Source organism: Setaria italica, chromosome V, assembly GCF_000263155.2.
Source record: "Setaria italica strain Yugu1 chromosome V, Setaria_italica_v2.0, whole genome shotgun sequence".
Classification (NCBI taxonomy): Eukaryota; Viridiplantae; Streptophyta; class Magnoliopsida; order Poales; family Poaceae; genus Setaria; species Setaria italica.
The window spans coordinates 34,950,968-34,969,241 of NC_028454.1; the positions used below are offsets into that span (position 1 = coordinate 34,950,968).

General features: G+C 48.2%; 1 protein-coding gene and 1 long non-coding RNA gene across 2 annotated transcripts; both read left to right on the forward strand.

The window, feature by feature from the left end:
- Nucleotides 1–4,823: 4,823 nt before the first annotated feature.
- LOC101752871 (wall-associated receptor kinase 3) lies at nucleotides 4,824–7,288 on the forward strand. Its single transcript, XM_004969674.2, has 3 exons — nucleotides 4,824–5,511; nucleotides 5,591–5,758; nucleotides 5,897–7,288. The coding sequence occupies exons 1-3, from the start codon at nucleotides 4,944–4,946 to the stop codon at nucleotides 6,973–6,975; spliced, it is 1,815 nt and encodes a 604-aa protein (XP_004969731.2). The 5' UTR covers nucleotides 4,824–4,943; the 3' UTR covers nucleotides 6,976–7,288.
- A 7,971-nt stretch (nucleotides 7,289–15,259) lies between these two features.
- On the forward strand, nucleotides 15,260–15,971 carry LOC111257202. The gene is made up of 3 exons (XR_002677585.1): nucleotides 15,260–15,448; nucleotides 15,570–15,638; nucleotides 15,774–15,971. It is a non-coding gene; the product is annotated as an uncharacterized LOC111257202 (long non-coding RNA).
- The last annotated feature ends 2,303 nt before the right edge of the window (nucleotides 15,972–18,274 follow it).

Sequence of the window (18,274 nt, forward strand, 5' to 3'; positions counted from 1 at the left end):
ACCTGGAAGCTACCTGACTTCCGATGTTGGAGATTTGTGTAGGCATTGTCAGCCACACGATCTCTGGCTGGGGGTAGGGAGCTCAGCGGAGGGGTGGGAACTGGGCAGGGAGCGGACTGGCAGTAGGTGGTCGAGGGTGGTGGTGGTGGCGCCACCAAAGGTTAGGTTAGAGTTTTGGATTTTGGGGATTCTAATGGCCACCGCCTAAGAGGAGATGGTCCGGTTCAGCAGTGGCGATGGTTCTGCCAACGGCGGAGGCGAGGTGACGTGGGAGCGCTGTACAACAGGCGTTGTATAACAGGTGTGCGATGATCGATGGTAAGGGCAAGGAGAAGTGCTCGAGTAGGAAGAGTGGGTCGATGGAGTGGTAGTGGATGGTGATCGGATGGTGTGGCAGCGTGCTAGCCTCCAGCCGAGGTGAGGGTGGGATATGTCGGAGAAGAACAAATCGGCGTAGAAAGATGAGGAGGAGATGGGTCTAATAATTGGGCAAAAGCCATGAACCTTATCCAGCTTCCATTCTTCGTATAGGAGCTCCCGATGAGAGGACCCGCGTGGCGTGTGCGTTTACGCCACCACTAGGAGTTCCGCATGGAGCTCGCATTGGCGACCCACCACCCTGGATCCTGGAGCCGAAGGTACATGACTTTACAATATTATATACTAAATGTACACTGGCACATTGACGTATATACCAACGTTATGTCCAACATTTGCAAAGTAAGTAGAATTCACGATTAGATAGAGAACTACCACTTCAGGCCACAACAAAAAATGATGTCACATAACAGCTCCCTAATAACAGCTCCCTAAAGTTGAATTTAGAGTAAATTTTATGGCTGGTCCCTAAACTATCGGGTGATTCTCATCCAGGTCCCCATACTATGAAATTGCATTTTAAGGTCCCTAAGTGGGTCATCTAGGTCCAAAATCAGCCACATCACACCCATAAGCTGACTTGGCATGCTGACTGTGCAATGGATCCTTATATGTGGGACCCACCAATCCCTCTCTCTCCCGTCTCTCTTCAACTACTTATTTTAGCTGTTGCGATTTATGTAAAGGTTGTTTTTTCTTGATTTCTAAATGTTGCAATAGCTAATTAGGAAGGTTTCATCTGTTTTTGTCAGACTGTTGCAATAGTGAATACATACTGTTTCATCTATTAATTTGAAATCTATATGTTGCACAACGTATTCCACCTTGTTTGCACCTAGCAAATCGTTATGTTTCATGATTTTTTTTCCTTAGAAACTGATAGGTGTTGCAATCTAGTTCGAGTTGTAAAGGATATGCTGCATGCTCCATGCTATGTTGGTGCCCCAATTTGAATCGGAGGAGAAGCAAATCGGAGGCGGAGCCCGCTCCGAGCTAGCGGTGGAAGGAGAACTCTCGATGATGTTTCCGCAACATGGAGGCAATGTTTCGGCGGGACTTTTTTAGCCACATCTTATCACGAGCAGCTCGATCAGATGGCCGTGCGTGCGTCAACGCTGAATTTATTACTGTTTGGATGGACGACATGCTACCAAAAATTGGAAATAATACCATAAATAGATTATATATCGTCCATATGGTCTCGATGTTACATGTGTTGCCGTACGCCTAACCGGGCACAAAAGACCATCAAACTATTTCTTTTTGAAAGACCACGAACTAATTAAGTATGTCCTCGCCACCTCTAAGCATAAGTTGGAACTTATACAACAATGGCCCGTGGAACCTCTTTGACGGCAGGCCTTTATCATCACAAAACAGCTTCATCTCCACCAATATTTGACCCGTGCCCATGTGCGTGTCCAAAGCGAGGCGTCGGCGCAAATCATCAGACAAGCCAACCGCCCTCCCCAATGGCAGCACCGTAAACTCTGTCGGCGCCCCCTTGTGTATGCAGAAACGTGGCACATGGCCCCATGCCATGGCAACACCGGAGTAGGAGATAACCACCTCGCCGCCATTGTAGCACCACGATTGCAATACACGGGGATTACTGATGCGTACCTTGAGACTGAACACGGGAGAAACCGTGTTGCCAATCGTTGCGTTTAGCCCTTCAAAGCCGGTAAGCTCCATGGAGAACTCGGAAGCTTCTCTGGCTTCATAGACATGGACGGGAACCATAAAGAACGCCAACATGGACAAAAGGCAAGCTGAACCAAGCACCATTAGGGCTATGGCCTTGCGTTTCTCCCATGGGTCTATGTCTGTCGGTCTTCGACCAGCATCTTCATCGTCTGTGCCTCCTCCAAAGAAATCGTCTTCGTCTATGTCTGCCATGCTTGTTTTTACTAGGGAGGGAGGTGGCCAACAACAGATCGATCGTGATTGCCTTTATTACCTCTATTTGCGCCGTCGACATAACATGTTGAGATTGCCTGGCGTCGTGTTTGAGTTTAACCAGATCTGATGCTTCGAGTCCAAGTCGGTCGTGGACTCGTAATCCTATCCCTTATCATAGTCGCGGCCTGCAAGCTATTGCTCGTGATAATAAGCATCATCAAAACTAGATTACCCTTTTGCATTGCGCTCGAAAGCTACTATGCCGTCCGCCATGAACCTTCGACGCCAATATTCTGTCAAGGAGGACCTAGCCAGTGCAGTGAAGATGATCCTCATCCTCTTTTGGTTCAGCACACCGTTTTGGGTCTTGCTCCTCCGCTTCCTGCCCCCCAAATTCTCCGTCCAGGTCGTGGGCGCCACGGGCCTCGACGCGCCGCCGCCGGCGCACGACGCGCCCATACCCATCTCCACCGCCTTCAACATCACCTTGCACGCCGCCAACCGGCGGCCGACGGACAGGTGCTACCGCAACGGCGAGGCGGCGGTGCGGTACTCGGGCTACACCGTCGCGTGGGGCCGGACGAGGGCCTTCTGCCTGGGCGCCAAGGAGGCGCGGGACGTGCCGCTCGTGGCGTGGGCCGACGGCGTCGGCTTGCCCCCAGCGCTCCGCGAGCGCATGGCGGCGGACTGGCGCGCGGGCGCGGTGGATCTCGAGGTCGACGTGAGGCTGTTCAGGGGCGACGACGGCTCGGCCAGGCCGGCGTGGATGTCGTGCAAGGTGAAGGCGGGTGGAGCAAAGCCGTCGGGGGTGACCCCGTGCACCGTGTTCGCGTTGCAGAATTGGGCATCAGATATTGGACCTGATTGGATGCAGTATTTCTGAGGACGTAGTTCTTTAGTTAGGTTTGAAGATCAATGTACGTTTTAAAGTTGGCGCTGTTAAATATTGAGTCCATATGTTTTCAATTTGATGCCAACTCGTATGATCTATATCCAACACGTACGTATATCATCTGATTGTTCTTTTCGCACGTTGATTTTGGTTGCAAATATACAGCAATATTTACAGTTAGTTTTCTTCAGAAAAAAATCATAGTCAGTTTCGGCAATTATAGCTAAAATAGCAGTGTTGCCGAGGGCTTCTCACACGCCCGCGTTCTCCTTTATGAGATGCATGTAAGTGACGCAGCCGAATGTCACAACCTCGTTCCACCGCCTCCAAGTCTAGCTATGCAGATGATTCACATCGATCTGTGGGCGTTGTAAGGACAGCGTATACAAGGTCGTTGACACTGTCACAGGCTTTTCTGAAGTTATGATGTACAAGGGCCTCGCCGGTGCACACCACCGTCATATACCAAGCGCTAGTACGTATTAGTACCCTCTACTGGCTGCCGTTCCACACACCGAGCTCCTGAAGCAAGGACGATTCTGTTGAACTCCACTTGGATGCTCAGTGCTATGATGTTGTTGAGAACTTGCTCCTTCTCCCTCTGCTCGGTGTGTGAATAAATTTAAAGATATTTTAGAAGAGTGAGAAGTAATAAATAAAAATATAAAATGTAAATGCCACTAGCAAATACTATGAGGAGTGTCCTCTGGCAAATATCCACTCATTATGATTGCCCAGCAGCCAAAACCGATGTCGTTTAGCCAATACAAGAATGTCGGGGCATCATGTGCCAAATGTTATGAATGATTTTTTGAAAGGAACAGGTGTGTGATCAGTCTATCATATTAAGGAGCTATAAACCAAGACAGGCAATAGAATGTAACAATGACCAAAGGGATACACCCACCACCGCTCAAGCACCACCTTGTTTTCATGTACTTCTCCATGGTGTAAAATGTTGTACGGTGATTTGTTTAGAATTATCCTGGCTATTGAGGTGTAAAATTGTGAATCCCTTGGCATTGTTATCGGGTGACGGGAGTACTGTTGTGTATAATCCGTTGTTGGTGAAAACAGAGGGTGGTGGTAAGCTTCTGGAACCAATAATGATTTGATTCGACGGCCGGCCTTGCTGTGAACACTGACTTTTATTCAAGGCAAGGTCAAGTCAATCGTGGAGGTAATGACGTGGTACGTAGGTTGGTGCAACATATTTTGGCCTGGCCTAGAATCTAGATACCGCCGTGTTGTTGCCGGCGCTGTACCGAAGAAAAAGACTTGACGATGTGCGTGTCGACACTGGGTTTGATACTTTGATTATCTCATGAGTTTGCGTCTCTTGACCTCTCTAGTTGCAAATCAATCCGTGTTGAAAATCCAGAACAGAGAAGAAAGAGGTGGAGCACACTGCACTGCAAAAATGGAGGTGTACGCGGTGTTGAGGCTGCTGTTATGCCTAGCGGTCTCAGTGGCGCCTCGTGCAGCGTCGCAGCAGCCGCCGGGATGCCGGCGGCAGTGCGGCAACGTGACCATCCCTTACCCGTTCGGCATCGGCGTGGGGTGCCACCGCGGCTCGGCCGCTGGGGGCTTCCGGCTCCGCTGCGACGACGCCCGACGCCCGCCGCGCCTCACCGTGGCCGGGTACGGCCACGAGGTGGCCGCCATCTCGCTCCCCACGGCCGAGGCCACCGTGCTCCTGAACGCGAGCCGCGCGTGCTACGACCGCCCCGGCGACCCCGACGGGCGTGTCGTCAGCCTGAGGGAGCAACCCATGGCGCTCAACGGCAGCGCGTTCCTCTTCTCGTCGATGAAGAGCAAGTTCGTGTCCATCGGCTGCCCCGGCCTCGCCTACTTCAACGACGGCGACGGGTACTACGTCACCGGGTGCATGTCCGTCTGCCGCCCCTCCGAGCGAGCGCTGCCAGGGTCATGCCGGGGCGACGACGGCTGCTGCCAGAGCAACATCCCGCTCGGCCTCGACTCGTACCGCCCTTACCTCGGGAGCTTCGGCAGGCGACGCCGTGGCAACCGCGGCCGGGACCAGGAGGCGACGTTCCTGGCCAACTCCACCGCCTGCTCGTACGCGTTCATGGTGGACGCGTGGTGGTTCTGGTTCGCCGGATCACACTTCAACCGCACCGGCGACTTCGCCGTGCCCGTCGTCCTGGACTGGGCCATCCGGGACGCCCCGAGCTGCGCCGCCGCACGGCGAGACCCTGGCACGTACGCGTGCCGGAGCGCGCGGAGCGTCTGCCTCGAGTCCAGCAATGGTCCCGGCTACGTCTGCAACTGCACCAACGGGTACCAGGGCAACCCCTACGTGATCAACGGCTGCGCAGGTGTGCTCCTCTGCTCCCTCAAAAAGTCTGGCCTCTGGCTCGGTCTCATCTCTGATGAATCATGGATATCGAACCACAGATGTGGATGAGTGCCAGCACAGGGACGAGTTCCCGTGCTACGGCCTCTGCGTTAACATCCCGGGCAGCTTCATCTGCACATGTCCCAGTGGATCCAGTGGAAACGCCACTATCCAGGGTGGCTGCCGCCCAGACAACAAATTCAGTTCAGCACTCAAGGCCGCCATAGGTACTTCATTGAATGAATGAATTAATTCAGACAACAAATTCATTTGGTTGTTAACGGGTTGGTGAAGGAAAGTATAATGGCAGGAATGAGGTTTTGATGCGTGGTGTTGGTTCTTGTTGGCATCCATGTTGGTTTCAGGTGCAAGCGCCGGAGTGTTCCTTCTGCTGCTGGCCTGCTTCTCGGCGCACTTGTGGCTTCAGAAGAGGCGGCTACTCCAAGCAAAGCGGCGATTTTTCGAGCAGAACGGCGGCCTCCTCCTGCAGCAGCAGCTGGGCTCGCTGGCCGGCGCCGGCGTCGCGTTCAAGATCTTCTCCGAGGAGGAGATCGGCAGGGCCACCGACGGCTTCGCCGAGACGCGGGTCCTCGGCAGCGGCGGCCACGGCGTCGTCTACAAGGGCGTCCTCGCCGACGGCTGCGAAGTGGCCGTCAAGAAGTCGAGGGTGGTCGACGCGAAGCAGGTGAAGGAGTTCGCCAGGGAGATGCTGATCCTCTCCCAGATCAACCACCGCAACGTGGTGAAGCTGCTCGGCTGCTGCCTCGAGGTCGAGGTGCCCATGCTGGTCTACGAGTACGTCCCCAACGGCAGCCTCCACAGCCACATCCATGGCGACGGCGGCGAGAGCAAGCTGCCACCGGGCGCGCGCCTCAGAGTCGCGGCCGAGTCTGCCGACGCGCTCGCGTACATGCACTCGTCGGCGTCGCCGCCGATCCTCCACCGCGACGTCAAGTCCGCCAACATCCTCCTCGACGGCAACCTCGCGGCCAAGGTGTCCGACTTCGGCGCGTCGCGGCTGGCGCCGACCGGCGAGGCGGCGGTGGCCACGCTGGTCCAGGGGACGCTTGGGTACCTCGACCCAGAGTACCTCCTGACGAGCCAGCTCACGAGCAAGAGCGACGTGTACAGCTTGGCGGTGGTTGTGCTGGAGCTGCTCACCGGGAGGAAGGCGTTCGTCCCGGTGGAGGACGAGGACGAGGAGGAGGAAGGGGGCCTCGCCTTCGTCTTCATCACCGCGGCGCAGGCGGGACGGCACCGGGAGATCATGGACCCACAGGTTAGGGAGGAGGTCGGCGTGGAGGTGCTGGACGAGGCTGCAGAGCTAGTCATGCAGTGCCTGAGCATGGTCGGCGAGGAGAGGCCGACAATGAAGGAGGTCGCCGACAAACTCCATCGACTCAGAAACCGCGCGTCGTGCAGCAGAGGCAGTGCGGAAAACTAATTGATTTCGTTAGATTAATCAGTCATGTTTCCGTTATACCATACGAACGCTAATTATTCATCACGGCTTCTTGCATCTCAATTACAACATAGTGAGAAGGAAAAATGATACAGTAGCTAGGGTGCACCATCCCTCTGAACGTGGCTTTTAGAAGGTCACTGAGAGGGAATAATTTAGACCTATGGGTGGAGCTGGTGGGAAAAGTAGCAACCTATAATCTAAAGGAACAAAAAGATATTTTTGTTTGGCAATTATGTAAAAATAAGCTGTTCACAGTAAAATCTATGTATTCAGACTTCGTGAGACAGGAAGGAACACCTGCAAAATGTGTTTCCTGGAAGTTAAAAGTTACCCCGAAGATCAAATTTTTTTATGGTATTTATGAAAAGGGGTCGTACTTACAAAAGACAATCTTACTAAACGAAATCGGAAAGGATGCACAAAATGTTGTTTCTCTAGCTCTAATGAGACCACACAACATTTGTTTTTTGAATGTCATATGGCAAGGTGTATTTGAAATGCTGTTTTCATTTCTTTTGGTATTCAACCTCCAACCAATGCCTCTCATATGTTGGGTTCTTGGCTGAGAAGTTTTGCTGTAAAGCTTAGAAATCAAATTCTAGTGGGGGTGGCTGCTCTGTGCTGGTCCTTGTGGTTGAGTAGAAATGAGGTAGTGTTCAACAAAACCATTCCTAACTCTTTCTTGCAGGTAATTTTCAGAGGGATTTACTGGATGGGGTGCTGGTTACTGCTATCTAAAAGAGGAAGAGAAAGCTGGCCTGAAAGAGAGTTGCCATTTGTTGGAAGTCACGGTCATGGCGATTTTCAGCAAGTATGGATGGAACTTCAGAAGCAGGCTTCAGACTTAGAGCTCTTAGTCTGTTCTAGTTTTTTTTTTTTCTGAAGCTATGTTTGGGACTTCTATGTTGCCCTGTCAGCCTGCGTGCTTCTAGTTTGTTTCGGTCTGGAGTTGTAATTCAGTTGGCTATATACATTCACTTGAGAATGGTTGAGGCCGGATATTATTTTCTTTAATTAAAAAAATTGCCTGGAAAATTGCCCGACCGAGAGTCACAGCCCAAAGAGAACCTGGGCTCGACATAAACACGAAGACGACAGATATATTCATCTCAGCGCCCTGTCCGATCAAGATATGTTTTCTACCCGGATTACGCCGTGCAAGCCATAACGAAATTTAAGATTGGTCTCGATCGTGCCATCGGTACTCGCAAAAACTAAAAATCGTGGCAACGAACGGTTGAAGAATTCTGTGCCCCGCCGGCCCGCTACGATGCCTCGAGCTCGCTCCGCCGGCCAAAAGCCGGCGTTCAACTGCCCCGAGCTCTTCATCAGCGACATGTTCGAAGTCGCATTGGCTATTTTCATAATCACCTTCCCTTGGTACTGCGTTTTCTACGACCTGCCGCCCCAGTTCTCCGTCAAGCTCGAGCCCACCGCTGGCGGGGGTCTCAACGTGTCAGACCCGGCCTCGACCACCGCCTTCCACGCCGTGCTGCACGCCAGCAACCGGCGCGCCACGGAGCGATGCTACGGCCACGGCGAGGGGGTGGTGACGTACGCCGGCTTCACGATCGCGTCCGGCGCCGTGCCTGGCTTCTGTGTGGCGGGGAAGGGGAACCGGGAGGTGCCGTTCCTGCTCGCCGGGATAGACGGCGTGCGTTTGCCCGAGCACCTGCGTGACCGCATGGCCGCAGCGGACAAGGTCGGCGCCCTGGAGCTCGAGGTCCAGGTCAGGCTATTCCAGGGGGGCGGCGTCGCCGCCTCGGGCAGGCCGAGTCGGATGTGGTGCAGGGCGAGGGTGGGCGGAGCGGCGCAGCCGCCGGAGGTGGCCATGTGCACCGTGTTTGCTTTGCAGAATATGTTTGACTTCGATGCATAAAGTGTTGTACATCGATGCATGCCGAGTTTTAGTTTCAAAATTTTAGCTTTTATTACGTATTCTCAGTGTAAGTTACACTGCTAGCTGTCGCTGCATACTATCCTTATCTTTTATTAAGATGAATTAATTTGTAGTTGGCTATGTTGCGTCTTGCAGTAGTAAGAACAAACACACTCACCTACATGTATTCAACATCTGAACCCGTACGTATTTCCTCGCTTTGATTGAGTTGGTCTCACCCATGGTCTTGGAGATTTCCTTCCTTGTTCATACTCTGGACACCGAATCTGATCTCCACTTCGCATCAAAACTGTTAGCTGAAACTTAAACCATGTCCTGATCATTCTGGAACTGCAATTATAGTGATGAAAACTAATCTATCATCACGTAACACCTGAAAGCAACAACCAAATGGTTCGTGAATTTTTAAAGATAACAAATCGAGTTGAATTTCTAGCCACCAAGTAATCAATTAGAACTACTGATCGGCAACAAGTCGATGCTAGTTTGCAGGGCATCGATTCACCGATAATCGTGACTAATAACTGGACAACTTGCAAACAATGGATGTTTGACAAAAGATCTTGCTTGTAGCAACTATGGCCACCGATAATCGTGACTAATAACTGGACAACTTGCAAACAATGGATGTTTGACAAAAGATCTTGCTTGTAGCAACTATGGCCAATGCCCAAATTGATAGTACTGGAGCGCACTGTAGCCCCGTTTGGATCCTTGGAATTGAATTCCATTCTAATAATCATAATTTAGACACAAATTAATTAAGCTAATATAATTGTATGTGAAATATATTTATATATTATTGTTGGCCATATGGGAGAGATACTTATGTGCTGCAGAGTCGAAGAGCATGCTATAAATTGCATATTAGAAACATAGCATGAGGATCTATAGAATCAATTTCCATCTCCTACCCTCTAAGCTTATATCTAAACTTTAAAAAGTTATAGAATGCCAAATTTCAAGATACGTAGATTTCAATTCTTTCAAAATGAAGGGATCCAAACAGACCCCTGTATCGTCACTGAAAGCATGATCAACCCTAGCATCTAGCGTTCATTCCTTTCCTTGCGCAGGCCACAATGTCCGCGTCTCCGTGCTGACAGGAAGACTTCGCAAGGGTGGCTTAGACCATGGAGGAGCGTAATGAAAATTTGATGTATATCTGAATTAGAATAGCGAAAAATTCTAACAAACTGCACAGCACAACAATAAAAAATTCGCCGTTCATGGAGACAATCATAACTACATAGTGACAACGAAAAAAATAGTGTTCTTTTGTCAATCGGTTTAGAGCTCATCAAAGAATCATGTAGTTGTAAGCGATCAGACTGATGAGCTGCATGTAGTACATTGTTAATTATCATCTGATAAACTAGTTTACAGAGGTAGGCTTATAGCACTCGGACACGCGCGGGTGCCCATCCAACTCGACGTCGCAGACGAAAGATTCCCAGGCCAAACCGAATTCAACCTGGATCTGCGCCACGCCCCACCTCCTCTCATCGGCCATGAGGCGGGACAGATCACCGGGTATGCCCACCCCCGCGCTGGTCGCCTTCACCGGCAACGCGAGCACTTCCTTGTCGCCCAGCTCGAAGCTCGGCGCGCGCCCGTGCGCGAGGGGAACGCCCGCGTAGGAGACGACGACGTCGCCGCCGCCGTGTCTGAGGCAGAAGGTGTGGCCGTTGTTGACGCGCAGGATGAGGTCGAAGGCTGGCGAGGTCACCCTGGGAGACAGCGCGGGCTGGAGCCCCTCGAAGCCGGCGAGCTCGACGGAGCACGTTGTTGGCTTTTCGTCAGGGTTCGCGATGGATTCCATCGAAGGTAGCATCGTCAACAAAATGAAGAAGCCGTTGAAGAGGATCGTCCCTATTACCCACGAGCACCAGCCACAGCCGTCGTCTTTGTTGTGCGTGGACGCCATTGGGAGTACGTAATTGTATTGTTCGCAGATCAATGGACGATGGCGAATAAATAGGCCGGTCGTCATGACCATGATTCATCGGTCGATATGGATACGAAGAGAAGAGTATCTGTGTCCAAATCAAAAATGGTCGGCGAAGCGATCGGAACGCGTCGATGGTTGTCGTGGAGCTCTAGGACAATGTACTGCTAAGCTCTCAAAATAAGCCCTCGAAATAAATAGGCAAAAAGGGCAGCAACCAGGCTCTGCTAACATCGACGGCGACCAACAAAACTTCCTTGTTGCAAAAATAAGCATGGCGGACATAGATGAAGAAGCTTTGTTTCGAGGAACTAACGACACGAAAACGCTCAAGGTCCGTCAGGCAAGCCGAGAGACGATCCCTGCCGGCTATCAAGGGCCTCGACGCGCCGGCTCCCGGCAGCTCGTCCATCTCGCCGGCCTTCAACGTCACCCTGCACGCTAGCAACCGACGCGCCACGGGGAGATGCTATACCACAATGGCGAAGCCCTGGTGAGCTATGCCAGCTTCACCGTCGCGAGGGGTCGAGTCCCGGCCGGGGTTCTGCATGCCCGGCAATGGCGCCGGGGTGATACGGTTCGTGGCGTCGGCGGGCGACGGCGCGGGTCTGCCCGAGGACGTGCTGGACCGCATGGCCCTGGAGCGGCGTGTCGGCGCCACGCAGCTCGACGTCGAGGTGAAGCTGTTCCGCCGCGACGACGGGTCGGACAGGCCGATGTGGATATGGTGCGGGCTGAGGATGGATGGGACGACGCAGCCGCCGAACGTGACCCCGTGCACTGTGTTGGGTTTGCAGAATTGGTTCTCGATGAATTTGTATGCCTAATAGAGTTTCGATTATTGCTGTTCCTCATGATACAACACTTAATTTGTTCACATTTCAAATGTTGCACTGATTTTGCTATATGGCTATCTTATCGGCTACTATTAAATCTAATTCTGCAAGAAATTTATGATGAAAAATTTATAAAAATGAAAAATAATTTATAAATTTGTGATACTTTTGGCTGGAAACATTATAAAATATTGCAACACAGCAAATTTAACAGTGAAGTAACAAAACATTATAAAAATAAAAAATTCAACCAAATGATGCGGGCTTTTTTTACCCGCCCGATAAATGCTCAAGTCTAAATATGCTCGGGCTTCCCATCCTTTTTAGTAGAAAAGTAATAAATTAAATAAGAAAAAAAAAGTTCATTTCGCTCCCCTCACCTATTGACTTTATCCACTTAACCTCCTAAGCAAAATTTAGGCTAGCTTGATTGACTCTCCCAAACTATTTCAGTTGGTACAATCTACCTCTAATGAGTTTTTTCCTTTTTGTTTCTCCATGTATAAGTTGAATTTGAAGTTCAACTTTGTGAGAAGATAAAGAACATAATGCCTTGCATTAAAGAATTACACTAAGAATTTTTCATGGTTGTTCTCATAGGAACATTTAATATAAAATTAATCTTAGATATACAAAACTGTATAAAAGTAATCATGAAAAATTTATAATATACTTTTCTAGCGTAGGGTAAGTCAACTAACAAAATCTGAAATTAAAATACAACTTACAGTACGCGAAGAAAAAAAGAGAAGTCTATCTATGAGGTAGATTGAAACAAATGAACGGGGAGTAAAATGATCTTAACTTTTATTGAGGGTGTTAAGTGGACAAAGTAGATTGATGAGGGGAGTAAATAGACTTTTTCAAATAAGAAATAAATTATCCGGACGGACTCGGATCGGACTGATTTTGGTTTTTCAAACTTGGTTTTCATTGGCCAAGCCCGGCCTTACAACATAGTTTGAACGTGCCAAAATCCAACAGGTTCGGTCCAGACCCAGGGCTAGATCAGGCTGGGCCTAAAATGGTCAGGCCTACAACATGGCCAATTAGAAAATGTCATGCACGACGGCACCACCACGGCACCTCCTCCCTCTCTCACTTCCTCCGGCCCAAACTTGAGCTCTCCTCTCCTTGCACGGCCGGTCTGCTCCGCCACCATTGACAGCTCGTTCGCTTGGCTGCTGCGTTCGGTTTCTGGCTGCTGCGGCAGAGAGCTGCTGCGTGCTGCAGCTGCTGCGGCAGAGAGCCGAGCAGCAGCAGCCAGCTGCAAAGCAGCCAGCCGAACGAGGCCTCAGCCATTCCTAGCCAGCTCAAATAACGACCACAACACGAGGTAGACCAGCTCGGGATGCTGCTCGTGTGCCTTGCCCATTTGATTCAAATCGAGCTGGATTTGCAAGAGCGCTCCCCAATGCTTACCACCTCTTGCCCTCTTCCAGAGCCACCGCTCGCCGTCGACTATCCATGACCACCGTGCTATATGTGGACAACTCTCTTGCACCCTGCCAGAACCAATCGAACACAACTAATCAGAACACAAACTAAACAATGATCTTTTGTCTCATCTATTAGCACCGGTGATTTTTTGATCCGGTATAAATGCGGGTCCAAATTTGAACTCCTCAAAAGCCTTTTAGTACTGGGTAGTAACACCACCGGGTACTAAAATGTTACTTTTTAGTACAGGGTGGTGTTATGCTCCTCCACGAGTTACTTAAAAAGAAAAGCATATCTAACTCCATCACATATGCTATGTATGTAGGTGAGATGGTTAGCAAGGGTCGCGCGAGACTTGAGATCGTGGGTTCGAATCTCAGGAATCGTGCACGCGCATATTATGCGAGAAAATCACGTGCTTTACTTTTGAATTAATCCATGAAGAAGCTTTTAGTACCGGATCATAACTCATAACACCACCTGGTACTAAAAAGATCCTCGGAGGTCTTTCAGTACCGGGTATAGCATTGGGTGGTGTTATGATTCGGTACTAAAGTCATTAATTAGCATTAGTACCAGATTCAAATCCGTCCGATACTAAGGGTGGACGAATGTGAAGTTTTCTAGTAATGAGTTGCTTGCCATGATGCCTGCCGGTTGGGAATAGTACTGGTTTAGCTAGAATAAAAGGCTGTTTTTTTTAACCATGAATGTAAAACTGGAAGTGTGACTTCATACGCAACTATATTTGTATTATTAATAAGAGTAAAATATACGTGCTCGGAACTTGTCATGAGGTGTTATTAAAGTCTTTAAACTCTCAAAATGCATTTCAAATTTCATACGCTAGTCTCAGAATACCATCCATGCCTCTAAACTTCCAAAACATATGTCCCTCAAACTTATCTCAGGGTGTCATTCGAGTCCTTAAATTCTCAAACTGCAGTCGATCTTGACCCACGAAACGGAGGAACCCATCCCCGTGTATGCATGTATAGGGTACAGGTAGTGCTGCAGGCCTACAGTAAGCTATGGCTGCTTACGTAGTTCAGTTGGGCCAGGCTCATAGGACGAGCACGAGCAGCAGAAATCCCGCAACTCTCTCCGCAACTCTGCTGAAACGCCGACGGCTGACTCCTCATCTCCTGTCTCCTATCTCCTCGACTCGTCGTCCACTTTATTCATGCCTGCCCAATCCGATCTCGAGACTTGAGACTCCAGAGACTCGCCTCTGACGCCGACGAGACGAACGCCAGAGGTGAAAAGGTAACACAACACATATTATTATAGGACCCCTTTTTAGTTTTCGCTCCAGGCCACAAAAATCTCACGAACGGGTCTGATTCAAAATCTCCCAATCAAGCATCAAGTAACACATGCACGATCACTGTATAAGGTAGTTGTGAAAGTAATAAGCGAGAAGAAAGCATTGCCATCACTAACATGTGATAAGTTTTAAGAATTGAAAATGTATTTTGAGAGTTTAGAGACCTGGATGAAATCTGAGGATAAGTTTGATGGCCTAAATATACACTTTGAAAGTTTATGAACCCAGGTGACACCTTGGGACAAGTTTCGGGACTTGGAAATGAATTTTGAGAGTTTAAAGACTCGGATGACATTGTGATTATTAATAAAATTTTTATACTCCATATACGGAATTATACTATTTCCGATGCTTATTTCTATAAAACGCTTATTTCTATGTACGGAATGATATCATTAACGAGGTTCCGGAAGACGGTCCGACAGTACCTTTTCATTTGTGTGACGCTGTGAAGGAGCAACATCCATTGCTAGGAAGTGACTACACAAGCTTTAGGAGTCCGAGGCGTGCAGCAGAGACATTGTTCACAAGTTGGTAGCGTATGAGAAGTTAAAGAAAAAAATTGCATGCAAGCACCACGCGTCCTGCTAGACATGGAAATAGTAACTCCAGGCATAACTTCGAACTCCCCCGGACGCAACAGTTTTTTTTTTTTACTAAATTGAAAAAAATCTCGGACAAGGGAGATACTTTGTTTGGGCCGCATCCATGTATTCCCTCACGGCCCACGCTCCCTCCGTGCTTTCACCGACCACCGAACCCTCTCCATAAACCCTAACCTTCCCACTAGTCCGGACGCGCCGCCACAGCCTCCGCTCCCTTTTCCCTTCTCCTTTCCGACCGTCCCACCACCGAGTTCTTCTCTCTTTCTTTCTCCTCACTTTCCGACCGACGCGTTCTCCTCCCGTTCGACGCCCTCCACCCAATCTCCCGTTCGACCCGCCGCGCACCCTCCCCGGTCCCCGCCGATCCGCCCCAGAAGTCCTTCCTCCCTCCACCCGGTCCGCTCCCCTCCTATAGCTCCCGAGGATGGAATATATTCACTGCTTATTTGAAGTTCAATCTTCGTTTTCTATTTCCAGAAAAAAGCAATCATCTAATTTATATTATTTCTTCGTGTAGTAATTCCATCCTCCGTCAATTGCGCCCCCTCCGACGGCTCAAAGGCGGAAGACATCCCTCCGAGGCCTGGTAAGCTTTTATGTGGAATTATGATTGATTTTTTTTCTGAGATTTGTTACGTCGGAAAGACACAGATCCAGAAAAAAATATAGCCTTTTCTTCCACTACAATTTAATTAACATTTTTTATATATCATCCTGGCAGAATCGCGCTTACGGCACAAGTACAGTTCCGCCAAAATGCGGCACAAGTGGGCCCAGTTCTGCCAAAACATGGCACAAATTTGCCAGTCGAAAAATCGGCACAAAATCTTCTAAGAGGCCATTTGGTTTCTTCGACTTATTTTTAGTATTTTTAGTACATGTCACATCGAAAGTCACATCGAATATTTAGATACTAGCAGTATTAGCAGTATTAAACGTAGACTATTTACAAAAACATATTACACAGCCGGAGGCTAAACAGCGAGATCAATCTATTAAGCTGTCAAATCATAGACTAATTAGGCTTAATAGATTCATCTCGTCGTTGCAATTCTAATTAGCCTCCGAATATTCGATGTGATACGGACTAAACTTTAGCTCGATGAACCAAACACCCCCAATTCTCTGTCTCGTGGAGTCCAACATAGATATTTTTTTATTCAAGATGCGGTGATGCAACAATTCAAGTGAGACATATCCTAAAATATGATAAAATGCTTGATTTATAGAGTCATAACCACACAGTTGGTCAGCATAATCTGAACGCTTTGTCTATTTACACCAGCAACCGAATTCCATGCGGTTCACTCGATGCGTTCTAGCCCTCCGATCATGATCGTTATGCGTTGCAGTGATGTGGTTGTATGGTTCTCAGCTTCACTAGATGGCTTCTTCCTTGTCTTTGCTGCAGTGACGGGGCAATATAAATTATTTTCAGTCGTACACTCTGTCTTGCGGTGTTAAATTACAGGAGTGGCATAATCGTGCGACTTCTAGCCCTTAGCACAAAACGATTGACGTAGTATGATATGGCATTGTCAATGCGATCCTAGACCTTAACGTCTCTGGTACTAAGAAATACATGGTCGTAATGTTAGTCAAATGCTAATCTTGCCACTATTGACTATGCTATTGTTCTTGGGTCCTGACTATCCAATATCCTTCAAAAGAAGTTGCTTGAGGTTTTACTTCATGAGACCATATCTGATGCCTCCATCCGGTCGCACGCCCCATGTTCCGTGCAGATGCATTTTAAAAGATACTTGAAAATTTTCACCTGAATTTTTTTTTCACCATGTGCATCTATCTCTTACTCTTAGTGAAGTTTCAAACTCAAACGTGGAATGCATACGTTGTAATGAAAAGTGAAATCAGTGTAAAAATAGTAACTTGTTGTGGATCAAAAGAGTAATGGGTTGCTCATTATAGAAATCCATACTGATTTTACTTCTTTTTCTTACTCCATGTACATTTTAACTTTGGATTTGAAACTTTTCGATGCACATGAATTATGGGGCAAGTTTGGGACCAGAATACAGAATACCCCAAAATGGGAGCGGGAGATAGAGAGTTTGGGGCGTGCCGTGGTAGGACAAACTAGAGCGTGGGCAGTTAGGATGTAGTTGAGGCAGATCTCTTTGGCTGACATGCAGAACGTGCGTAGGCCGATGATGATATTGGCAGTGCTCATCGCCCGCACTAGCTTTTTCCATCTTTCAAATTTTCCCAAGCCCACCCTTGCTCCTCATCTTTTTATGACTACCACCTTGTTCTCTAGTCTCATAGACGGTATATATTGGCATGCCACTGGTCGAGCCAAAAATTTTACAATGGGTATGCACTCCAAATTTTCATAAGGACACAAATTCAATATAAAATAAATATATGAAAAAGGGCTTATAATACTGTACATTTCAAAAGTTAGTCTATTTTTTAAAAATTACATTGTAAATATTTCGGACTTGTAAAATATTGTCTTACATAAATGGATATAATAGTACTCTAAATTCTTCACCCACAAACTTCATCGTGGCCATGGAAGTCTTGATTATGTCATCCTCAATAAATGTGAGCAAACAATTGCCTATAACATATCTATACTACTATTTCTCAACTTATGGCACTGTTGAGCACTGTTGGCCAACACTAGCTTAAGAAGGAAATACATCTAATAATACTAGCATGTTTATTTGTTTCAACAAGCCTAATGAGTCCTTTCGGAATTGATTACATTGTATCATCGTTTTCTCATATCATCAACAAACTTGCCAAATTGGAGTTCAACCTTATCAATTCTGCGCTTGCCGCTTGTGCCTTGTGGTCTATGTGCATGAGGGCGTATGTGCGTCTCACTTGCAGTTGGGAAAAAAGTCCTTGGATGATACTTGGCAAAGGTAAGTAATTTTTTTTATCATATTGAGAGTTGAGTATCAGTGGGCGAGCAAATGCCAAGCTGCTGCCCTGCCAGGTTGGATTAATCAGAAGGATTATGGTCCTAATGGAGATCAGACAACATATACTTGAGGCCACTACTAGTGTGTGAGTGCTGAGTAAATGAGTTTTCAGCAGTGACCAGCCTATTTTGATTGCATCTTGATTCTAATCTCTCATTGATGTGTTGTTTGCCCCCTTTATATATATATATATATATATATATATATATATATATATATATATATATAACATGACTTGATATATAATTGATTTTTCATATTTCTCATT